Below are 25,544 nucleotides of genomic sequence, written 5' to 3'. Positions count from 1 at the left end.
GGGCTGGCGGGTCTGCTGGGAGGTTGTCCATCTTGGAAGGGGAGGGAGGCTAGAAATACCCTGGTCCTGGGGGAGGGAGGGTTGGAAAAGCACAGACCCTGGGCTGAAGTGAGCAGTTAGGCTAGACTTTCTCACCCCTGGGGCTGCATTCCAAACGTGTACAGACATTCATTTGATTGGACTAACTTATTCCTCAGTCCAGGTAAACTAATTAAGATCGGGCCAACTACATTTTGTCCGATCTAACCTTGCTGAATGTACAGGTCAGCACTTACACTGACCTAACCCTACTTAGGTAGGGATCAATCTAAGTGTAAGTCTGCATGTACTCAGTAAGTCTGCACTGGGTGCAGAGCGACCTATGAGTTGCAACACTTCACTCTCAAGTAATTTGTTTACCTGTGATCTTGCTCAGTTTCATTGTTCTGGATATGAAGACTGAGTCAGATGACTTTTTCCTAACTGCAGACCAGGGGCTTCCGTTTTCCCTCTGTTTAATTAATACTAATTCCTTGAAAGTATGACATTGGATTCTGCATGTAAATTTTAGAATGCATAGAAAGTATTGTTCTTGAACCAGAACAATTCCAAAATGAGCCCCTCCAGAAAGAGGGCGTGCAATGTCTACAGCGTGTTTACTGGAAACAACCATGGGTAGGATTTGAACCTTCAGTGCACAGGCTTGGTGACCACAAAACCTGGAACTGGCAAGTTATGACAGACTACTTAAAAGCAGTCTGACTTTAAGGAAGCTTTGTCTTGCTGTGCATCTTTGTTTTTTAGGTGCTTAGGCGTAGCCCATGCTGATCAGGCGTTATTAACTTTACCCATAATAACTCATTTCAGGATTCAGCAGAGGGGCAGCAGGTGCTGAGATGAATTCCTAATGGCTGGGATTTAGCATGGGGAGAATTAGAGACAGAATTTGAGTCCCCAGGTATGTGCAAAAGGACTCAATAACACCAAAATAATAATAATAAAACAGTGTGGAGAGCCAGGTGATTTTGTAAATGGCTACTGTCTGATGGAGCCCCTTTGCCCAAATGATCCTCAATTCCAGTCACTAAACTTATCCTCCACTCATATAATGCACAGCCTGTTTTAAGGCTTATGTAGATTTTAGACCACTTGTAGGTTTAGCTTCACAAAAGAAAAGCTTTATAGCAGCCTTTACCACAATAAGTAGTAAAAAAGATGTAATAAGAAGTTGGGAAGAAGGTAGCAAGGGAATCCTCTTGGAGGTGATGGGTTTGGGGCACCTGCATGGAAATTTTAATTAAGCGCCTTCCTTCTTGTTCAAGCTTTCCTTCACAACACCTGTCTTGGTTAATTAATCATGATAATGTTGCCTCTATGCATTCTTCTGTGCGGGCTGTTGTCCTGTGACTTGCATGGGGTCTAAGCTAAAGTATAATCTCTTTATCGCTGTATTGTTTTCCTTTTTGTGGGTATTTTGTAAAATCCTATTACACTCTGTTGGTGCTTTGTTAACAATAATAGTATTAGCATCCTGGTTCAGAAACAGTAGATCCTTTGAGCACCTTGCATCTTCAAAGGAATGCAACTTTAAATCCCTCTTTAACGTTGTTTGCATCAGTTGATTTCCTTTAAGGTAGACTGCTTTCTTGAGAAAAGGGCCCTCTGGGTAGATTTCAGTGTTACATGATTTATTTTTTGAAAGCCAATTAGTGTTTGAGTGGTAGACAATCCCGTATGGACTGAACTGACTTTGTATGTATCATTTACTTTCTGTTTCTGTAGAAATAACAGCAAGGGACCTAACCTTTAGCATGGCCTTAAGAAGGAATACCTGCTCGTCTCCTTTTATTGAACTTTCTATCTTCATAATGGCTTATGCTTCTCCTACTTTATTTTCCCTTTTTTTATATACAACTCAAAGCAAAAAAAGTTTTTAGTTGCTTTTGGAAGACATTTAATGAGTATCACCATGAATATGATATGGAGGGAAGTACAACGCACTGCTGTAGTTGCTTCCTAAGGGAAATGGATTAACAAATCATAGGGTGAGTTCTTAACTAAGACAGGTGTGAGATAACAATGAGCAAAGTAAAGATGAGATACCTTTGAAAATAATAATGCACCATTACATGTTGGGAGATCAGTGGTTTTATTCTAATGTGTCCAGTATAAGGCGTAAATAGAGTAGAGCTAACCTTCAGAGCTTGTTTTACTGTGGTCATTAATTAAAATAAATCAAACCCAGGGTATGGACAGACATAATGTCTATTGTGCATTAAAAGCAATAAATAGTGAGTAGTACCATACATAATACTAGCATGCTACAACTCAGCCCTTCCCAAATCAAAAATAACTGGATAAAGGAGAAACAACTCCAACTTGCCTTAGAGTAAAGCCTATCAGGTTATATCCTTCTGTTCCTTTAAGGAGAGTCAGCCTAGCAGTATCTTATTATGCTTTGGGCTTCCCACCTCCATTCTGCCCTGTCAACTCTTCTGCTGTGTGGTCACAGTTCCTGCATGTAACCTGAACCTTAATATAATAGGTGGGAAGGCAGGCACTTATTGTCAGACCGCTACTTTGTGGCTTCTTGAGAGTAGCATGAACCTTCCCACCCTCCTACCAAACAACCGGAACCTCAGAGAATACCCTCAAAATGTTTTACCAGGTGGAGATTCTTGACCTCTTTGCCATCCAGGGTAAGGAGAGCACTCAGTGGGTCCTGTGGGACAGCCACTGAAACCAGGCCATTGAAGACAAATCACAGTAGAGTTGGCAGCTCACAGGCACAGTCAGGACCAAGACAAAGGTCTGGAAATCCCTGTACAAGACACCAGCCAGGCTTCAGGTGCCCATCAGTCAATGTGCTTTTACTATGAAGAGCTGTCATAGAAACTCATTGGGAATGACGCCATAGAGCCGTGCTTCATTGCTGAGTGAGGGGTGTACTTGAACTTGTTCAGAAGCAGTGATATGGAGAATGAGGACCATAGGCAGGCTCAGAACATGCACTGGAATCAGCCCCAGGCTTGGAGTGAAGGCCTGAAGAATTTCAGGAAAACCCTGCTCCTTTTTGGGGCCATGAAGCAGATGTGCCAGTTGTCAGGACTGGACAGCTGCGGTGACACAAATATCAACAAGGACCCACCTGCCCCTCGTGCCCTTATACTCCCTGGGAGAGGTCAGCCTCATCTTGACTTGGGAGATGTCAACCAGAGGGAATTTGTGCTTGGTCGCTCACAAATCCCCCTGGTGTGTAGCAGTGCCCCTTCACTCTGGCAGCACCTGTAGTATTCCTGCCTATCCTTCAACTGGCCTGTTGTGTACAAGACCCAAGGTGTGCTATACCCAGAGCCCAGATTTATGTGTACTTGGAGAAAGAGGAGCAGCTCAAAGCAGTTTGGGAGCTCTGGCTCTCAGCCCATTCACGTACCAAAAGTGGAAACTATTGTGACTGCTCTGGAAACTCCTGAAGTTTTCAGGTGTGGGTACCTACCATCTCAGGAGACTGATCTTCATTTAAATACTTTCCTGTGATGACATGTTGACAATTAAGGAGGGCTGTAGGAATTATCACTAAGTTAGACAAGTAGAACAATGATGCCTTGTTGTTTTACTCCCCTTCCAGAGTCAAAGCATGCAGCTGCTGATGGTTCTGCTACAGTCCCAAAATCAGAGGCAGGATTCAACGTGTGGCCAGAATGAGGACGAGGGAAAGTCGGGAGGGAGCAGCAAGACTGACATGCCTCAGCAGGGTTTTATCAGGGCTAAGGCCAGTAGTGAGGCTGTGAGCCTGGTGAGATGCTGATGAAGAACCTCTGTGTGGAGAAGGAAATAGTATTCTCTCATAGTCATTCTCAATAAGAGCTTCCAAGCAATTTTGCTCCCCATGCCCTAACCTTCCTTGGCCCAAGCCATTAGCTCCCACCACCCTCTTTTCCAGTCCCTGAGATGGGCTTTCATGACTTAGACAGTAGTTTTCCATTCTATGGCTTCCAGTTAGAGGACCTTCCATCATGTGCACAAACTTACCTTCAGCAAGCTCAGCAGCTCCACAGGCAAATCTTGACTTTCTTCCAGAAACTGTCTCCTCACCCATATTCCATCACTGGCTTTCAGTCATCACTGAAAGGCTCCATAGCTCCTTTTCTGGTGCAGGAGGGAACACTGGGACATACCTCTGAGTATCTATGGAAGGACTATGTGAACAGGAATAAATCCCCACCGCCAAACTGGGGCCCTGTCAGTGCTCTTTCGGTGGGGAAGGGGCATGGTGTGGGATACGAGCCCTGTAGGTCCTCCAGACAACAGGGAGGGAGCCTGTTCTGCAAGTTCACCCCAAAAGATCCCCTCCCTTTTTAGTGGCATGCACTGAGTCTGGTCTAGAGCCCATTTTCAGGCTTCCTCTTGCTTACCTGCTGCAGAGTTGCAGAAATTTCCCATGCTCCCTTTATGGGACAATTTGCTGTTTCTGTCTTGCAGTCCTGGATGTTTGTGCAATTTCATAAACATGTTTTTGCCATTTTTGTTGCCAAAAAAGTCTAATAATTTTGTCTTTCACCTATATTTCAACTGATACACCCTTCTCCTGCCCAGCGATCTGGCAACATTGAATGTAGTTTGCAGGGTCCTCCCTCATAACAATATCCTGTTGTGACTTTTGAGGCCAAGTCTCTAGGGCCTGAGACTGACAAACCTCTAAGCCTCTATCACCCAGGCTTCCAGTAAGAAGTCATGCTTCACCCAATCCCTCCCCCCCAGCCTCATATGTTTTGCAGCATGCAGGACAAAATGGCCATCTTGGGTAGCTACTAAATGTTCAGTAGCTTCTAGGCACATTCCTAGTGCTCTTAGGCAGCCTCCAGACCTATTCCAGTATTTTGGCAGCTGCTCAGCCAGTAGCTGAACAGCCCTTTAGTAAAGGACTTCATGAGTAAGGGGAAGAGAGTGTGGGCTGGGTCGCAGCGTAGCATTAAGTCTAGAAGTGCTGGGGGCTCTCTGCATCACCGGGGGGGCAGCCTGTAGTTTTGAAACCCCCTAACTGCAGACTTGTCTGACCGCTCCATAGTCCATACGTGAGCTGATCCTGCTGACCTGTGATGTCCTGGAGTATACCAGAGAAGTGTCCCTTGCAGTTAGTTAATATACTCTCCGCCCTGAGATGCTGGGCAGAGGATGGCAATGCACATGCAGTTTCAGAAACTTTACAGGCAAATCAGCCATGACATCTTCTAGACTGAGTGTATGATGAACCTAGGTGCCAGCACTTTCAGGGAAGCAAAGCACATCTCCTTTGTGGCTGATCCAGCTGTAGATGTTCTTGTATTAAAATGGTTGGCCACACAATGGAGGGGGTTGGAGGTTTCTAGTTTCCAAATGACTATTGCCACCCACATCTCTGCTTATGGGGTACCATCATTTTGTTGGCCTGGCTACAGAGCAACAGGTCCAGCTTAGTGCAGATCAGCACCCAGCTCATTTTGAAATTCAGCTACTACTCTCATCCTGGGTCTGCAGCATGATCCACTCCCACCAGACCATGCTGGTCTGTGTCAGAAGCAGCAGTAGACATGATCCCACAGAGGACCATCATAAATGGAATCTCTCAATATCTCCCTTAGTATGTTATGTTCAGACTGAACAATACAGGACACAAGTCCTGGGAAGCACCTAATGCCAGGAACATTGAGTACTCAGCTGCTGTGCTGTGGCAAAGCAGCTGGCAAAAATGCTAAAACACAGTGGAAAGTGTGGCCTGGTAGGTCAGAACTGTCCCCTGTGAAGCTTGCTGTGGTACTACTTTCTCAGTGCCAGCAGCTTGAGGAGATAGAAAGTATTTTCTGTACCACTTCTGGGAATGTAATGGACCTGTAAGTGGTTAGTCTTCCTGATATACTCACAATGGCAGGAGGCACAAGCCAGAGCATTCAGGAAGCCTGGAGAAAAAATTGTCATAAAGCTGTGCAGTTTCTATCTTGGAAATTGTAGCTAAAAGGGGATCTCTGTTTCCCAACTCTGTCAGTGAAGTGGTACAACAGCATCAGCTACTGCAAAATGTGATACAGCTTTGGTAGGAGGGAGTTGTAAAATACTGATAGTACAAATGGAAAGCACTTCAATGTCTGCCTTGATTTGAAGTAGTTTTAATGTCGTCTGCCCAGATCTTCAGAGTGAGGCTCTAAATAGGAAGCAGAAATGAAGCCTGCAAATGCAAAATAAGACAACAATAGTTCAGAGAGGTGGCACCACCTTTACAACACTGTAGATCTGCACCCAGAGTTTGACCTGTCCTCTCAAAATACCAGTTTTGTGCTTTTGCTCATTTAGCTTAAGGATGCTGATTTCTGGTGTTGTTTTCGGCATGAATTAAGGAAGCAGGCTGTGTTGGCACTTGTGAGTCAGCATGAAGGCCTCTTACACTGCATCTTCACACTTCATTTTCTTTCAGGCACTTGTAAAAAATGACCTCTGACTAGAGGTAGCAGTCATAATACTAAATGGTCTGCTTGTCTGATGCAGTCTAAGAAATATAATGCCTGGTTTCCAGAAGGGCTGAGTGATTATTCACAGCTCAAACTGAGACAGTAGAAGTTGTGAGTATGCAGCACCTTTAAAAAAAGAACTTGTTTAGCATCCAGGTACAAGTTGTTTAAGGGGCTCTGACCATAATAGCACACTACCTAGTTCTACTTCACTTGACGCAGGAAACAGTAAAGTTGGTTTTAATGTGGTTCGCAATAACTACAGAGATTAACCACTGAATTTTTGTTTCCTACCAACAGATTAATGACTCCAGGAAGTGAGATTAGATTTGTCCACAAACTGATGGGTTTAGTACCTGGCTGGGGTGGAGCTACCAGGCTAGTACAACTCATTGGCAGTAGAAATGCCCTCAAGCTGCTAAGTGGTGCTCTCAAAGTGGATCCTGAAAGAGCGGTGCGTCTTGGGCTTGCTGAGGAGATCTTACCATCTTCAGATGAAACTGGATCTTTAGAAGAAGCCTGTACATGGCTAAATCAATATACAGAAGGTCCAGCTGACGTGATTCAGGCTATCAAAAAGGTAGTCATAGCAGGAAGAGAACTACACCTAGAAGCTGCCCTAAGGGAAGAGAAGGACATTTTTGGAACTGTATGGGGTGGGCCTGCCAATGTACAGGCCTTGGCTCAGAGAGCAAAACACAAATGATTAATTATCAGTGTATAAGAAAAACATGCTTGATCTTTTGAAAACAAAGCCATACATTTGAACCATTTAATAATTTGTTAATTTAAGCTGAAGTTAACATTCCTAGCTTTTCATACCGTGGATTTATATTTGATGTGCTACCACAGAGAGAAATCCCTAGTAGATTGTTTGCTTTCCTACTAACAGGTTGAATGGAGATTAGTGAAATTAATGTTTAAAGATAAATGCTGTGCTGGGATGGAACTGTTATGCTGTCAGAATGGGACTGAAGTCATTGCTTTTCTAATTTGTATGGATATTATTGTTAGTGAAAGGTGCTGACTTGACTACACAAGAAATGAAGCTTAGGATGAGTGAGAATTGAAAGTATGTTTTCCTCTGCATGTGGCCAAAAGATCTCAAACTAGTTCTGGTGAGATCCTCACTAAGGTGAGAGGGTAGTTTATTTTTTATCTTCAATTAGATTTTGGTGCTGCAGCTGAAAATTTAAGCAAGGATACATATTAAGGTAATATTTTTTTGTGAAAAGAACTCAAATTCAAGAATACTGAGCTACTAAACTAACTTAGACACAGGTCCTCAAAGATACTTAGATGCCTATTTATCTAACTTTTTAGTGATCCAGGTGCCACCATGTAGTACCAGAACATCCTCAAAACTGTTGGTTATCTGCTCTCTAGTATCATAGACCCCTGAATTCCCTCTTTGGCTAAGTTTCTGCAGATGGGCCTATGCAAAGCTGCCCAACTTTTGGCACCATGCTTCAGCCCAGAGGCTCTGAAGTGGTACTATCAAAATACCCATTTCCCAGTATGTGGTCCCCAATCCCTAGCTCTGCTGAGAGTGCAGTGTTACAGTTTGAGCCCCATCCCAGAACATAATTGTTAGAGCACTTGCTGAGCTGTGGGAGGCCCAGGTTTAAAAGCCTGCTCTGAAGCAGGAATGTAAATGTGTTCCACACGTAAAAGAAATACTCTTAAACACCAGCCCATTGGCTATTCAGTGGTGGAGGGCATTAGCTCGCTCTCTCTCTCTCAGCTGTTTCACTTTCTGTAAAAAAAAAAAAAAAAAAAAAATTATCAACTTCTGGACCAGTAGTTGGGAGAGATTCACATCCCTGCTCCAAAGACCATTTAATCCTTTGTTCAAAAAACACCTTCACAAAAAGGATGCAGATACAGGACTATCCCAGAATTTCCAGCTTTGTGACTTGAGCACTTGTCTGTGATGTGGGTTCACATGCTGGCTTTACTGGGGTAGGATAGCTACTTGACCCTAGGTTTTCCATATTTCCACTGAATACTCTAGCTACTAGCTTGATGGAGGAATGTTTTCCCTCATTTGGTGTCTACTTCCAACCATCTAAACCTGTGCCAGAAGAGGGCTCATGGCACAGTATCCCAGAGGCACAGTCTTCCTGACTACTCAGATCACACCACTCCAGCCAGTCTTCCACTTATGCCAGGGTGTTAAAAGATAGGGCTTGTGGGCCAGATCCAGCCCATGAAGCGTAGGGTGCTACTCACGGGTCTTGCACACTGCATGTGTTACATGCCAGGCTGGTCACCTGCATGCACTGCACAGTGCACAAGGCTGGATCAGGTGCACATGATATATGCAGTATGCAAAGCTAGAGCTAATCCAGGGTGTATGCTGCATGCAAAGCCTATGCTGAACTTGCCTTGCATACTGGGTCTCGCACACATGTACACAAAGCCCCAGTTAATAGTCCGGCAAAACAGTAAATGGTAGGTGCATCCCTTGCTGGGATGGATACCTAAAGAACAATTCAAGCACCAGAGAACTTTTTTAGGTCTGGCGCTTCCTAGTCTCAGGTGGGGAGTCCTGGGTACATCACAACTTTCTGCACACTACAGGGATTCTTTTTTTGTAGTTACTTACATGCCCTAAAGCTCTGTGCTGATGTAGTGGAGATTTTATATACTTTAAAAGATATTCCACACACCCCCAAAAAATTGCTGTAGTGAGCATCTATCCACCCTTCCTTTACAAGTTGCAAATCTCTTAATTCACTGAGCTACAGAGCAGTTTAGGTAAAATTGGCAGGAAAATAGTCTCCCATTGAAGGTAATGGCTTATGTCTAAAACAGGAATTATTATTTGCCGCTTCTTTCGAGCTGGACCTAGAAAGTGAATCTGCCGCTTCTGATAATGGGCTATTAAAGCTAGGCTGGGGAGAGCTTAACTGAGGAATTCACAGCTGCAGTCAGTCAGTCAGCGGGAGCCAAAGACAGCATGGGTGTTCTGCTCAGTAAAAACCTGCGTCTACCTCAGACAAGATTGAGAAGGAAAAGCAGTAGTGAAATCCTCAGGAACAGGCTGCTTCGCAGGCTGAGCAGCCTGGAACTGGGTCCACTGGAAGTTGTTTTATGCATTTTGCCCAGCTCAGTATGTGCCTTAAGATAGGACCAATACCTGTAAAACTCTTTAGGATAGGGTGTTTCATCATGCATTTGTACTGCCCAAGGTGCCCAATCCTCATTAGAACCTCTATTAAAAATAAGTAGCAAGAAAATGACTAGCTGAAAGCCAAACAAGAAAATTAAAGAGGAAACATTTTGTCTTCCTTTTTATGGTACAATTCATATCTATTGCCCATATTAAATGTAACCAGAGAAATTAATTTTTTTTTAGTTCTTTGCTTTGTGATGGCTGAAAGCATTAAGAACTAGGGGAGCAACTCTTCAGGAAGGCACCTCAAGGGAGGACAAGCGAGGACCAATGGACATAAACTGAGAGAGGGTAAATTTAGGCTAGACAAGAATCTGGAACGCACCCATCAGAAGTGAAGTCACCCTCCTTGGAGATGTTAAAGATAAGGCTGGACAGGCACAATGCCAAGCTCGTCTGAGCCCAATAACTTCCTGCCCACGGTAGGGGACCGGACTTGATCTTAAAGGTCCCTTCTGGTTCTATGATTCTATAAAAGAACCTCTTCCACAGCTCATAAATTTAAACATCTTCCCCATTCCACAAGTGTCCCAATTCACCATCACAAGTTCCTTTCCACCTCAAGATGACTCCTAGTATGCTCTTTAATCATTGCCACCAATTTTTGGTGAGAAGTGGAGAGCAAGTAAGTCAAATCTCTTATGTTCCCATGTTCTGCATCTTCATTTTCCACAAAAGGAATCAGAGTGGGGCAATAGAGTATGGTGTAATCTTTATAGCAGCTACCCTGGCATAAATTTTTGCTTGAATTATGACATATACCAAGATAAGATTTGAATATATGGGTTTTCTTTTCAGAAGAACAGTCTGAAATCCACAAACTTCAGACTGGGCACCATTATAATCTGTAGGGCATCTGTTCTTGGCATGTAAAGTGCACCCTTCAGCTCAGTTCTGAAGCACTGTACCTTTAAAACACACTGCAGGTACCATATTTCTTTGTTAGCTGAAATATGCTGCATTTTCCACTGTTTTTTATTAAGCATATTAAGTTTATATTTTAATGGATGATGCTTTATTACCATTTTAGTCTGTTTTATTTTATTGCACAGACGACACCCTGCTTTTCGTCCCTCCGAAGACTATGCTGAAATGTACTGAAATTGTTTCTGAATAAAATTTGAAAGATGAAAAGCAAATACAGTATTTCTAAGTTCTTTCAAACCATAGCTTCTCAAGTTCTGTAATCTTCCTGAAGACATGAGGAAAAGCAAACATGGGATACACAGCAGAGCTACGCTGTGAATTAAGGGGAAACTGGAAGTGTACCCACCAATTCAGGACATGGCAATAGATTTGTCATGTGATAAACAAGTAGCAAAGTATTCCCTAAAATCTGACTAAAGCTTTGCCCTAGGACCAAACACTTTAACCTTTTGATTGTCTAAGTACATAGCTACATACACTTACAATGTTCCTGAATGTAAGTTACAGCCTGGCTGCTTCTCTCCTGAAGTCTTTCTTTATTTACCCCAGCACAACAGGAGAAAAACCTGAGCAGCTTTGACTGGAGACTACATGGGTTCTAAACCCATAACTAACACTAATTCAGACAGTCAGAAGAACATGTACATGGTGCGGTCAGCACACTACGTTAGGAACAAAAATATCAAGATCACTCAAAGCCAGACCAAACCAGAGCATGCTGCTTTATGACAGATTTCCCTCTGATAAAGTTCAAAGTCCAAACAGACGGTAGATTGTTACTGATAAAATGTAGTTTTATTAAATTATAAATTTTGTAACAAAAACAAGACAGATCAAGAAAGACCTCAAAAACAAAACTACAAGGACTAGATGGTAAAGCCAGTGAAAACGCCATGAAGTGTCTATAGATAAGGATTTGCAACAGAAGTTAATAGCATTTTTACATTTCCATTTAAGGAAGAAGATAAAATGATTGCTGTTTGTCTAGTAAAACCACATTTTAGCTCCAAACTCACATCTATTTTCTCACATCAAATTGAGCATCTCTCACACCCAACATGGTGTCCTGTTCCCACATTGCTTTAGTGTTCTTTTCATACATCAATCCATGCAGAAAGTAGTAAGACACTTAATGCAACAGTCAGATAATGAAGACAATCCAAGTTGTACAGTGGATATACATCGGCCAAAAAGGGAGAGAGTAGTTCCAAGGGGTAAAATGCTACAAAATAAACATGTGATACTTTCTGGGTAATGTTAAGCAGCTTTCAAACCATTAACAAGACAACCCATTTTCTTACATTTAAAGAGTTTTCCAGCTGAGATGTTAAAAAGCCTAACTTAAATGGTCAAATCAGTTTCTCATCTTACCAACCCCATCTCACTCCAAATACACTAAGGTTTGAGTGCAATGCCAACAGGGACAGAAAATTTACATATACAGGACTGAGTTCTTAATCACATGGCTCTAGATTTAAACTTCAGTTACTGTGCACTGTCCATCAGGCCTTCTAGATCTCACACTAGTGCTTACTGCCCCACCCCCTGCAACTGGTCTCTCCACTATTGACTGGTTTGCATTTGTAATCAAGTGTTTCTGCTGAGCAGAGGATGCACGTGGCTGGAGATGAGCAGACATATCCTCGCTATCACTGCTAGTATCCGATTCAGTTTCCTCAACAGAGGTGTCAGGAGCTGGCACCCTACCAGAAGACGATGATTCGTGGTCCTCCTCTCCCTCTCCTGTATGACTTCTTTCAGCCATACTGTCTCCATTTATTTGTAAGTGGGCAAAAGAGTTCTCTAAAGAAGTGCTTGCATCAGGTGATGGTGTTGAAGGACTCGTTGGCTGACCATCTACTGACGTTAGGGGCCTAGCAGAAACAGATCCAAGAGGCTGCAGAGCCGCAGCCCCCAGAGTCAGTGTACTGTCTGCACCATCAGCAGAGCTCTCTCTTGCTAGATTGACAGAATTAGAATCACAGTCCAACCTAAGCCCGGCCACTCCCTTCTTTGGTATATCTATTATGTCCCGTTTTATTTTCCTGCGACGTCCATGCTCATTTCTCCTGTACTGAACCATGTTTTCAAGATCTGCTACATACAAAAACCCAGCGATTAACATCTCAGTATTCTTTTTACCTTTGGAAAAGGCATCTTCTAGCTCCCTACTGGTACGTTCATCATACTGCCACCAACCATTTCTACCTTCATAGTACCAGGCGTATTCTCCATTGCCTCTGCTTGCTGCTTTGAGTTCCTCTGGTGACAACAAGGTTGGCTTGTCAAGGAAGTCCTCTGGAATCTCCTGTCGACATAGTGCACATCGTTTCCCAAGCCAGGAAGCTCCCTTCACACACAGATAGCAGAAGACATGTTTACAAGGCAGACTCACTGGATGGACACATGTTTGCAAACAAATAGCACATTCAGGGACGGTCAGGGAAGGTGCTGCATTGGAACATGATTCGTTTGTCTTCCTGTTTGTGGGAAGCATGTTTATTGAGTGATCAATTTCACCACAGCCAGCCATCCTAAAGAGAATCAAAAATATAAAATCAGGTTATACACTTCAGATCAAACGGGGACCTAAGCTAATCACCACTCTCAGAAGAAACCTCTGTGAAGTTAAAACTACTCCATTTTGAAAACCTGAAGATTTTAAAAATACTGACATTTCTAAATGTTATATAGTTTTCATTCTCTTAGAAGAACTGACTTTATTAAGTACCCAAGGTCAGTGACTTCAATTTTTTTCCAAATACTGCCTTGAGCATCCCAGCCTTTGGGTTTTCAGTGGAACACCCTAGTATGCCAAGTCACAAATGAATGAGTTTGGAGTTCCTCTGTCTTCCATGAGCAGCAGTGTTAGCTAGACAGTCATGTAACTATTGGCTGTGTCCACATGGGCGTGGATGCGTTTCCCTGGGGACAAGCAACAGTGGCGCCTTGTCTCCAAGGAACGCCTGTGCAACGCACTCTCTGGCATGCGGTGGATTTCCCTGGGTGGGGTAGGGGAGGCTAGGGCCAGCAACTGTGCAAGCCCCAGCAGCCTTACCTAGGGTCCCAGTGGCCTCAGAGAACTGCAGCCTCAGCAATCCTGTTGCTCTGGTTTTGGGTAATGCATGATGCCCCGTGTGCTCTGCCCCACTTTTTATTTGTGTGGGTTTTTTTGATCTGGGGATCTTCCAGGGTCAACCCCCCCTCCCCTTGTAGCTTGGGGAACCCCTGAACATACAGGCACATACTACACATCTGGATGCGGCCTTTGATGAAATAGCTGCTAGAGAACATCTAGTCAGTCACCTGTTTCTTTGCCTATTCAGGAAGTGAACACCACCTTTGACTCCTTCCTCCCCACAAAGGAAAATGTCTTCAGTAAGTGTTTTCTTGTTGGCACTTGGCTGTTTTAAGAAGTATTCTTAATACCACTGGTAAGCAGCAGCCTAGTTACGGGTTGGCAGATAGAAATACCTACTCAGTCTCCTCTCCCTCCATAGCACTCCATCCAAGACACTTTCTTCCCTGCTCTCGTCAAATAAACGTTAAGTGCCAGCACTAGGTATCCACTCAAAAGAAGTTAATTGTGTCCTGCAGCAGTTTGTTTTCACTCTTACAAAGTACGCTTTTTACCTTGTAATCTGAGATATAAGGCTGACCTCAGCAAGGTCCCCTAGAGATAGTACTGAAGTACCTGGTCTTCACTGTATTTCTAAGCTCAGGATTGCTCATGCTTATTAATGAACTCAGAGTAAAAATGCACCTTTTCTAGCTACAAAAAACAAGCTCAGTATTGTAAAGAGCTCAGAGAGGACCTTTCAACCAGACCAGGCTCCTGCTAGTTGTGACGCACATGATGGTAGCCATCTTAACTCTACAATTTGTTTGGCAACAGGTCCCCGTTCAGCTGTTTCTGGCTGGCCTCCTGCCCAGAGAGTTAAAAAAGTCTCAGCTTTGCTCAGAGATCCAACAGAAAAATAAGTCCCTCAAACAGAATCTTTTTTTCTAAACAATGAATTAACTGTTTCAGTGTCAATAAAGAGTCCTCAGACTTCCTCTTTACCATATGGAGCCTGGTGGCTACTAGGGCATTTTTTCAGAACCAAGGACTTTCTACCTTCCAGCCCCAAAACTAGCAAAAAGAAAAAAAAAAAAAAAGAAAAATGAAGTAATTGTCAGCAATAAAAAGGGTTGTTTCAAAACTGGGCGATTAAAAGGGACAAGAACTGTCTTCTGTAGACATTATTCTGCCCTACAGAAATCAGAAGAAAGGAAGATCTCTTAAGATACATGGCAAGAAGCTCAAGAATCTACATGAAAATGCAAATTTGAAGGTCATACCTTTTGTTCTGGTCCTAAATCCTTCATCTTGTTTTTATGACCCCCATATAAATAACCTTAAAGGTTAAAATAAGGGAAAGAATACAGATGGGGCTCCACAACAGAACAAACTGGAAAAGTCCAAGTATTCCCCTCTTTAAAAAACAACAACCCCCACCCCCCCCCCCCCCCAAAAAAAAAACACACAAACATTAAATCATTTCCTACCTAATGCAGCAAAATAAAGCAAGCCACCTAGAATGCCATTCTCTTCAGGAACCAAAAAGGCTCCTCTTTTTGTCACTCAATCTCTAGAGTGATCTCACAACTACAACTGGGGTTTTAAAAAGTTGTGTCTGTTGCAGCATCTATGCTTTAAATGCATTTACTGCATAAATAAGATACACTCCCTACATGTCACCCAACATATTTGACTGCTATCATAAACTCTAGTTAATTTACTACCCCAAGGGAAATGCAAATAATGGTAAGTTACCCAGCAGTGGCCGTTTATCAAGTGTTAGAGGGGTGAGGGAGGGAGGAGAGACAGCTGGCAGGGAATCAAAGCAGACCAGCAGCAAATTATATCATAGTGGCAAATTATACCATAGGCAAACTAATCAGAGTTTACTATAATTTGCTTCTGAATGAGAGCGATATGAAATCTCTTCACTCCAACTGCTGTTCATCCACTCATGTCCCTAAAAGCATGGCAGCTTGGAAACTTTTTCCTTTCTAGTCAGATGGTTAACTTCTAGTTTTTTGTCAGAGAATTTCCAACTGTGAAATAAAAGGAATCTGTGAAGTTGTGTCTGAGCTAGCATAGCAGATATAGGAACAGGAATATCACCCAGTACTTCTCTTTCTACACAGTAGTATAGGCCAGCCTGAGTGATCCTCCCATGAAAGAGCTGAAAGGACAGTAAGCTACGTTTCAAGGTTTTACGCCAGCTTGCACTAATTACTTAACACTTGTACTGTGTTTGGAACAGAATTGTTGCATTTTTACAATAATTTTAGATTTACCTTAAGTTTATGTTTGGGATTAACGTCTACTAAATGGGGAAACTCTCAATACCCACTGATATAAGGGAACAGATCACTAAAAAAAACCCTTATTATTATTTTACCAAAGGCTGCTATATAGGTATTTCCATAATAACATATTACTGTGCTGGAAGGCAATTTCATATAAATTATTTCCATGCTACCCACTTATAAAAGGTTCCTTCTTACTGAATATTTTTTTCTGGATACAAAATTGTCCTTTTCAGAAGGATGGTAGAGATTACCATCCTTACCATACAGTAAGATAACCACTTACTGTATACATAATTTTCTGCGTTTGGTACAATTGATCAGCACCTCAAAGGAAACTGAGTTTTTCTAATACAGAACACAAATGCACCTCACATTGGTAAAAAAATCACAGATTCCATGTATTTGTAATCTAGTGGCAGGAGATTCAGAATTTCTCACTATCTGGTAATCACAAACCACATTAGCAGTTAAACTGATCAATGGTTCAAAGCAGTTGATTTATAACTAACAGCAAACCTATACTTCCTTCATTTTTTTTCTCCCTGCCATACCATCAACTTATCCATCGTTCCCAAAGCAACACTGGGGATAAAAAAAAAAGATGGGCTAGCTAAGGGTCAGCATGGAATGCTGACTTTCAGGACAGCAACTGAGATACCCCATTTTTACACGAATGGGTGCTCAGCTCTGGAAAAAATGCTATCAAGCTCTCCTCCTCAATTTCCATATATAGCACTGGCTTATCTAGGACTTTAGCTTATTCACTTAGCTTGAGATGCTGAAGAAGAAAATATAATTATTTCAAGGATCTCAGGCAGACATAGCAGGAAGATCTAAATTCACAGGTAGCCACAACATAAAAGAAAAGGTTGTTTAAAGTAAATGTGGCTGCAGGTTTAATTCTTACCTCCAGAAGCCTAATTTCTGTCTCAGCTGTGGCACAGAATATTTGAACCATACAATTTAATGTGCATGCTGAAATACAACAGTCACTAGAAGAGGGGGACCCAGCTTGCACAGCTGCCAGACTATGCTTCATGTTATCCCCTCTTTCTTGAAGTGTATTAACATTAAATCTTATCTCTAAATTCACATTCTTAGGATGTTTCTCTTGGTCTGTCTTGAAAATCTGGAATAGCCAAAGCAGAAAATATAAAGCCATCAGGCATCCTGGTCTTCTTTTAAAAAAAAAAAAAGACTGATTTGCCCCATTTAATGTTTGTTTGTTTTTTAATAGGCTATATTTTGGACCTTAACTAAGCATTCCTCTAAGCAACTGAACAATGAAAATCCATGAGAACACAAAAAACAGACCTTACTTTTTTAATACAATTCCTGTTGAAGCATGCCACAACAACAAAGCATCCTCTTCAAATGTACTCAGTTGGGATGGAGTGTACTCTTTCCCACTGCTGGCTCATTCCTCTTCTGTCTTGCAAGGAAACACTACTAGTTTTTCAACTACTCTGCAAATTGAGGGAAAAGACATCATCACAATTAGGACAAGAGGGAAAGGTTCATTTTTCACATCCTATGAAATATATAACATTGTGTTCTTACTGCAGCAAAGAAAAGAGTGTTACCCTCTTCACAATCTGAGGGAGGGAATTTCTGATATCTAGAAATGCTATATTCAAATGTGTTGTTTTTAAAAGTCCCTATTTCTGCTTACATTATGATATCCACTGTTAGGACACTGAACAAATCTACCCTTCTTTCTACAATATTTAGAAAAGGCAGTTATACTGGTATCTCAGACCTGGAAAAAAAGTGGGAAACGAACACTAATTCTCTAGAGCTACTAATCAGTGTGCTGACCAACCATGCAGAAATAAGGTTGATCACTCCCAATACTGCACTCTATTCACCAAGCTTTTCTAATGTTTAATATGCAAGTAGGAGTCTGCGTGCTTAGACTCAGAGTTCAGGAAATCAGCAACACTTTCTGAGGTTTCTCAAAAAATGTTAATGTGTTTACAGATTTGTTCATGAGATGCATAAATGTAGGATATGAAAGAGTAAGAAAGTTGTTCAATTTCTACAGATACTCATTCAAATGCCCCCCTGACAGTGACAGGTTAACATCTTTTGCAGTTCATCTTACTCTATGTTACCTATCCAACAGGGCCAATTCATTTCACATAGACTACATGGTCATCTGAAGCCAGTAACTATCTAACTAATGACAAAGGTTAGAACTGAAGCAGAATAAGTAAAGATCTGTAGGTTACTAACTTTAAAGCAGGGATCTGCAACTTTAAGGGGGAAATAGACAGACATCAAAGGCACAGACAGAAATTATATTTGTTGCGTGATCAGCCCCTTGAAAGTGTTTTACAGCCAAGCCCTCCAAGAAGAGCACAGCAGCAGAGTGCTCCAGTCCTGCGACAAATTCACTCTCATTATATGAGGGTACAAATAAAGGTGCTCCAAAACAGAACACCTTCATTAGCTTCTGTCTGCTCCAGCAGCTGGACTGCTGCAGCCCAACCCCATCCCTAGTGCTGTCTCAGGATGGGAAGGGGAAAAAGGCAGGAGGAGGGAGGTCAGTTCAGGGGTTTGTCCATCTGGGGACAGATGGACTGGAGCCCCTCAACTCATGGGTGGCAGGTGCATGAGGTGGGGGGCTCCAATCCTCTCACCTGCCACTCCAGTGCAGGCTGAGGCAACCCAGAATGGACCTCCCTCCCCTGCCTCCATCCCCTCCCATCCTGAGATAGCACTAGACTGGGAAAAGGGAGGGCAGAGCTAGGGAAAGAGGTTGCAAACCTTGTTGGATCAGCTCCAAATTGGAGCGCCATCCCTCACCCTCCCAACTCAACAGCTAATGTCTGTTGGGCCAGGAAGGTCAATCTAACTCATGATGCTTTCTGCTTTCATGGAGCTGCACTGCTGTCTGCGCCTCAAGGGTTGATGAGCTCTTGTCTAAACATTCTAAATGGAGAGTGAAGCAGTCGTAGTATGCCAGAAGCACCTGAGCTATGGAAAGGGTACAGAACTCTACACTGAAACATAACCAGACCTATGAGTTATACTCTCATAATTTCAGCATTTTAAATTACATCATCTTATCCAGCTTGCTCTACACCTTTTAACTGCTACTAAGGTGTAGAACGAACTTGAAGATGTCGTAGGCAACACTTCTCTCTGATCAAGGAAAGAGCCACTTCTGTGAAGTCGTAATACACAGACCATTAATTTGCCCTAACCTGATGTTATGCATAGAACTGAGCAAATATTAAGAAATGATAGATCCTCAACTGCATTAAATACTCAGAGCAGTAGTAGAGCATACATAATTCATAGTTTCACAGTTGGTAGGGACAGAAGGAACCTGAGCAGATCATCAAGTCTGACCCCCTGTCATGGCAGGAAAGAGTACTGGGGTCAAATGAGCCCAGCAAGGTGTTCATCTAGCCTCCTCTTAAAGACCCCCAGGGTAGAAGCCAGCACCACTTCTCTTGGAAGTTGGTTCCAGATCCTAGCCACCCTGACCGTGAAGTAGCACCTCCTAATATCTAGCCTAAATCTACCCTCTGCCAGTTTGTGACCATTATTTCTGGTCACTCCTGAGACTGCTTGGGGGAACAGAGACTCCCCCAATGCCTGCTGGTTCCCCCTGACTAGTTTGTAAACAGCCACTAGATCCCCCCTCAGCCTTCTCTTGTGGAGGCTGACCAGGTTCAGGTCCCATAGCCTCTCCTCATAGGACCTGCCCTGCTGCCCCTGACCATGTGAATGGCCCTCCTCTGGACCTTCTCCATGTTGTTCACATCCCTCCTGAAGTGCAGCGCCCAGAACTGGACACAGTACTCCAACTGTGGCCTGACCTGTGTTGCATAGAGGGGGAGGATCACCTCCTTCAACCCGCTCAAGATGCATCTGTGGATGCACGACAAGGTGCAGTTGTCCTTCCTCATTGCATCTCCACACTGTCAGCCCATGTTCATTTTGACATCAATGACTCCAAGATCCTTTTCTGCCTCTACACTGACAAGAAGGGAGTTCCCCAGGTACTGTATGATGTATGCTGCTGGTTCTTCCTCCCCAGGTGCAGTACCTTGCACTTATCAGTGTTGAAACCCATTCTGTTCTCATCCGCCCATCCCTGTAACCTGTCTAGGTCTGATTGCAGCCTATTCCCCACTTCCCCCCACATCTTAGTGTCATCTGCAAATTTGAACAGGGTGCTTTTTACCCCCTCGTCCAATTGATATTGGCAGACCGAATATTTGGATGACTTTCCAGTTAACACTTAAGACTGACACCCTAAAGTTATACCTACAGCTAAAGATGGAACTATTTAAATCAACAGCCCCAAAATCTGTCATGATAATCTTTGAACTAGAAAATGTTGGGTTTTTTTTTTTTTTTTTTTTTTTTTTTTTGCCTTACTTGATGGGGGGAGTAAAATTTAATGAAGAGTAAATTAAATACAAGTACTATTTTGCTGCAGAGTGGGTTTTTTTTTTTTTTTTTTTTTATCAGTACTTCTCTGCTCACAGGCTTCTTCCTGCATACGTCAACCTCCAAAATAAAACTCTACAACAGTGTTAATATTTCAGATCCTTCACTTATCAACCCAACAGACAAGATACTCCTTTACTATGATCAAAGAGGTAGTTGCAACACACTGCATGCTGAGGGCAGTGTATGGTTCTTCATCTTAGATGCTGCTGTTCTATTTCTATCGCTTTTGCAAGTAATTTAAAGAAACATAGGTCTACTACTTCTCCTTATCCACTATAAAAGAAGGTACATCATGAAACCAAATGTTACTTTGGAAGGAAAGAAGGAAAGATCAGTTCTTTCAATCTGACAGTCCTTAGAAAAAAAGATTGTTGCACACTGGATATGTAATTATCCTTAGAAGACTACAAACGGTATAATTATGAGATTAAGGTAAAGGAACTCTCTCATGCCACAGTTTTCAAGAGGAACTGATTCACAGACTAACTTCAGTTAATCTCTACGTTTCATTAAGGTTTTTTTATACACTGAGATACGTTTGAACATTTTACTAGCCAGTGTGAAGGATGCCTTCATACCCTTTCCCAAAATTCCTCCTAATTTAATTGCTGAATAACTATATATCAAATATTACTGTAAATTCTTACCCCATACACTTTACAAACACCATCTTTCCTAAGCTATAGCCACCCCAATTACCCCCAAAAGCATGCACACCCCTCCTTACGTTCACCAATGCTTGTGCACAAAAGCCTTGAAACATTAATTCTATTTCTCACAGTCAAATTACTGAAACCAAGAAAGAGGCCCAATGACCAACAGCAATACAGGAAGTCCCTGACTTAAGAAGTTTCAAGTTACAACTAACGGCACTTAGTTTATAAACTGACACCCTGTTTCGACTTTATGACGCTTCATCCGACATGACACCACGCCAGCTAACAAGTTCACTGTGGCACCCACGTCCCAGGAGAACATCTGTTCAAACTTCCTTAGACACTTTCTTTAGGAAAGCGGACAAGACTCCAGAAAAACAGGCAGCCAAGCCTGCTGAGAAGACTCCAGCCAAGAACCCTTCAAAAAGTCCAGCAAAGTCACCTCAAAGAAGTCCTTCCAAATCAATGTGATTATATTGTAAATAATAAATACATTAATGTAGCTATATTACTCATATATAATTGAATGAGTACAAAATTCTGGGTTATTTTTGGTGAAAATAGGATATCGGGCCTATCAGGGACCAACTCCCTATTTATTGTTCCCATGAGAAAAATCGGTTCAATTACGACGCTTCGACTTAAGACACGGTTTTCAGGAACCAATTACGTCATAAGTCTGAAGACTGCTTGTATCCATTAGAGTGCAAGCCTCCCAGCTGCTCTAGGGGAGGTACTGTAATTCCTCCTAAACTTATCAACAGGCCTTACTTGGGAGTTCCATCCTCTTGAATTCCATCTTCTTAAGTCATGGGTTAACACGTACCTCCTGCCCTCTTAAAGAGTCCCTGTAGGTGCTGGAAAGGTGAAATAAGTATTGTCTCTTTCACCCTTCCAATTCTAGAACCTGAAGGGTAATGGGTTTCTTCAGAAAACTTTAACTCCACATCCAATTTTGGGCCCTCCTGCTCGACGAACATTTTCAGTTTCTACTGGGTAGAAACAATGAAACTAGACTCCCCTTGTCAGTTTGGGTTACTACTGTCATGGTTTTCAGCACAAAGAATAAAAACTGACAGGGCTCTGGGTCAATTTTCACTTTACTGATGCTCAGATCACCAACGCAGTACCTGAACTAGAAGTACGAACAATTAAGAAGCCATAACTTTTCCATTTATACTCTTTCATATTTAGGTTCTCTCAGTCTTAAGCACTAAAAACTTCTCTCTAAATAGAAGCTTAGATACTGCAGACAGAAGCTGTTATCTTTTTTGGTTGCATACTTTCTGTTTATCAAAGGCAATTCAAATTTTTCAAATCCTGCATTAAACATCACTTTAGGCATGAATTTGTGAAATTAAAATTAGTGATTTTTTTCCTAAAGCTTAAAATCTGAAAAAATTTGCACCATAACTTCAGCCAGGAGACCAGTGAAGGACTGATTTTTAAGAATACTGATGACAAAATATTGAGTGAAAACAGTCAAGGTACTATTGAGTGTATAAGACTTGAAAATCTCTTGCAGTTGTTTGTCAATAAGCCTCATTTAAAATATAAAGACTTTTCTGTACATGCAGGTTGTTTCATTACCCTTTTAGTTTAGGAAGAAATCAAGCTAACATTAACTAGTGCCTTCTGTTTAGATTCCACCATGAATTAAAGACAGTATTATTTAAGCCTCTCCATCAACTTAAAAAAAAAAAATGAAAGTCATTTTTCCGAAGTTCAAGGATTTGTTACCAACCCGTTAGAAAAACTACCTGAAATTGCAAAGATTAAACCACCACTTCCATTAATTTTTTTTATGCATTTGGAAACTAACTATATGCAGTGTTCTATTACTTCCCCTCTATGGCCAAATTTTATGAGAATTCTTTCAGTAGGATTTTTTTAAAATAGCGTTCTTTTCCAGTTCTCCATGGGCACTTATAGGAAAGAACCAACATTTATTTAGCAAAAATATCTATTTACTACTGCACCATAAGTTAAGGTTAAGGTTAAGTAGGACCAGTACTCTTTCCTGCCATGGCAGGGGGTCAGACTTGATGATCTGCTCAGGTCCCTTCCGTCCCTACCAACTATGAAACTATGAATTATGTATGCTCCACTACTGCACTGAGTATTTAATGCAGTTGAGGATCTATCATTTCTTAATATTTGCTCAGCTCTATATTAGGTTAAGTAGGAAACAGGTTAAATATTTTAGCATAAAACTGTTGCAAAGACATGCAAGCATCCCTCTCCCCCCTCATTTAACCTTTTGCTCTACTACAATTTGTACTTAATTCTGAGCACCAGTTAGCTTTATGGACCAAACATCGGAAGAGTTCCAATTTTACGTACAGCTAAACTACTTTAAAAGTAACACAGTGCTACTAAAATATTTAAACATGTGATCAGCACATGTTAAAAAAAAACAAAAAAAACGAAACAGACTTGCCTGATGTCTGCAGGACCAGGTTTGTACCCCAACCTCCCAATACATGAAAAGAGAGCCCAGATACATCAACATCTTTACAGTCTTCATTATACACACCTAAGTGGTGCTCTGCTAAAGCTGCTTCCCCACCCCACAGTTTATTATTTCTTTATTCTTCCCAAGTAAATGACAATTCAATGACATACAAACTGATGTAGGTTAAAACGTACTTCAATTGATCCACATTAGTTAAAACAGGTACAACTTCCTCCCTTCTCTCAACACAGGTTCTCCACTGCATCAGAGTCAGAAGAGAATTTGTTATTCCTTCCAACCATAGATGTAATCAAAAGAAACCACAACATCACAACAAATTATGGAGCAAGTTGCTGCAAAAAAGTTCAGCATTGAAAGTAGGATTTAATCATTTGGGCCAAATCAAGATTCAGATTTTACTGTGTACATAATACTACGGCATTGCCTTAATTCAGACAACACAGCTGTACGTTTGGTTGCTGCTTCTTTTCTCAAAGCCATACAGCGTCTCCTTTAACCTCACAAGCACGTAAAAGTTTTCATTCCTATTCTTCCTACTCATTATTCAACATTTGCTTCACTCCACAAGCACAGTTAAGCCAGCTACAACATGCGTTGCCTACAGAACAGAAAGATTATCCGGAGATTCAGTTAGCACAAACCTATTTTCTGTATTACATGAAATTCCAGCCTGTGCATACAATGACCTAGATTATTGCACTCTAGGAAAATTTCCATTTAACACTTATTCAGGACCAGCTTGCAACGCCGACAAAACAGCAATACATCTTCTGCTTGTTGCATCAAAAGAAGGAAACCAGAGACTATACCACCTTATCTAAATGTGCAAGTGATGTAAAGGAAGTCCCAGAGACCAAGTTATCAGTCGCAATGACAACAAAAGCTGAGTGAAATGCCCCATAAACTGTACCCCTTAAAAAAGGAGTTGCAAGGGTTAAATGATGCCAGTCCTATGCCTCCTGTTATTCATAAAGTCTCTGCTCCTACTGACGGGGGGGGGGGGGACTGCACGTACTGACCACGCAGATCATTCAGTCCTTATCTGGACAGGAGGCGATTGTCATCACTCAAAATTTGGGACCTGTAAACAGGGAGCCATCTATGGGAGTGGTTATATTCCCTAAATCCAAAACTGCAGTTGGTCATATTGCAGGAGCAGGGGGATGCACATGCCTGCTTTTACAGGCTTCCTGCAGTACCATGAAGAACAACACTCTTCTGGGGCACGTTTCGGGCCAGTGTCTCCTCACAACGCTCAGAGCTCTGGCGCAGCATTTGGCACCCAGCACGTGCCAGGCCCCATGCCATGCAATCTAAAATAGAAAAGATACTGCAGATCCTCCAGCCTGCACGTTTAGCGAGAGAACCTCCCAGCACTCCCACTCAGGGACAGGGCCACCCCTCCACCCCTGCCCCATGTCGAGAACCAGGCATTTGAGCATCTTGCACACGTCAGTGCTACTCAGCTTGCGTGCACACACACACTCGAAGCCCCTGGTGCAGCAAAGGGGCTGACACCCGAAAAGGAGGCTGGGACTTGACAAGAAAGGAAACGGCCTTATCTTCAGCTTCCCGAGTGGTGGGGCAACCCATAAAAGTCACCCTTGCACCTGGGTGGTGCAGGGTGGGGAGGTGCCCCTTATAGACTACATCAGACCCTCCGGCCTGCCAGCCCCACCCGCGGACGGGGAGGGATGAGACCCTACCGCAGCAGGGGCAAGCGCCCGTCACATGACCAGGGGGAACATCCACCCCTACGTCATCCCCGCGCGGGGCGAGGGGGGGCTGCTTCTCCCTCACTCCCGGTAAAGGGCGGGGCCACTCCCGGGGGAGCAAGAAGTGGCGGCCGCCTCCCCCGATACTTCGCCTCCTCAGGGCCCTTTGTTGGCGGGGGGGCCGACGCGGAGGCCGCAGCGCCCGTGCCAGGGCCAAACGGGCCCAGCCGTTGGCGAGGGACGAGGCGCTAACAGGAGCAACCGCCCCCCGGGATTAGAAGGCCGTGACGTCACGAACTC

General features: G+C 42.7%; 2 protein-coding genes across 5 annotated transcripts in view; one reads left to right on the top strand and one right to left on the bottom strand.

Annotated features, from left to right (window-relative positions):
- Positions 1–10,778, top strand: part of ECHDC1 (ethylmalonyl-CoA decarboxylase 1) — a 64,758-nt gene extending 53,980 nt beyond the window's left edge. The window contains exon 6 of the mRNA XM_019538006.1: positions 6,762–10,778. Coding sequence (XP_019393551.1) covers positions 6,762–7,167 — 406 coding nt within the window. The 3' untranslated portion in view covers positions 7,168–10,778. The remainder of the gene's footprint in view (positions 1–6,761) is intronic.
- Positions 10,779–11,335: 557 nt separating this feature from the next.
- Positions 11,336–25,544, bottom strand: part of RNF146 (ring finger protein 146) — a 25,967-nt gene continuing 11,758 nt past the window's right edge. Inside the window, exons 2-5 of one of the 4 annotated variants that reach the window (XM_019538001.1) lie at positions 17,247–17,393; positions 15,913–15,988; positions 14,908–14,963; positions 11,336–13,100 (exon numbers count right to left, since the gene is read on the bottom strand). In XM_019538001.1, the coding sequence (XP_019393546.1) occupies positions 12,041–13,099 (1,059 nt within the window). In that variant the 5' untranslated portion in view covers position 13,100; positions 14,908–14,963; positions 15,913–15,988; positions 17,247–17,393 and the 3' untranslated portion in view covers positions 11,336–12,040. The remainder of the gene's footprint in view (positions 13,101–14,907; positions 14,964–15,912; positions 15,989–17,246; positions 17,394–25,544) is intronic. The other 3 variants (XM_019538003.1, XM_019538005.1, XM_019538004.1) reach the window with 3 other exon arrangements.

This window comes from Crocodylus porosus, unplaced genomic scaffold (genome assembly GCF_001723895.1).
Source record: "Crocodylus porosus isolate Cpor-Errol unplaced genomic scaffold, CroPor_comp1, whole genome shotgun sequence".
Lineage (NCBI taxonomy): Eukaryota > Metazoa > Chordata > Crocodylia > Crocodylidae > Crocodylus > Crocodylus porosus.
The sequence above is the reverse complement of the archived record's forward strand: the minus strand, read 5'-3'. Positions and strand labels throughout refer to the sequence as shown.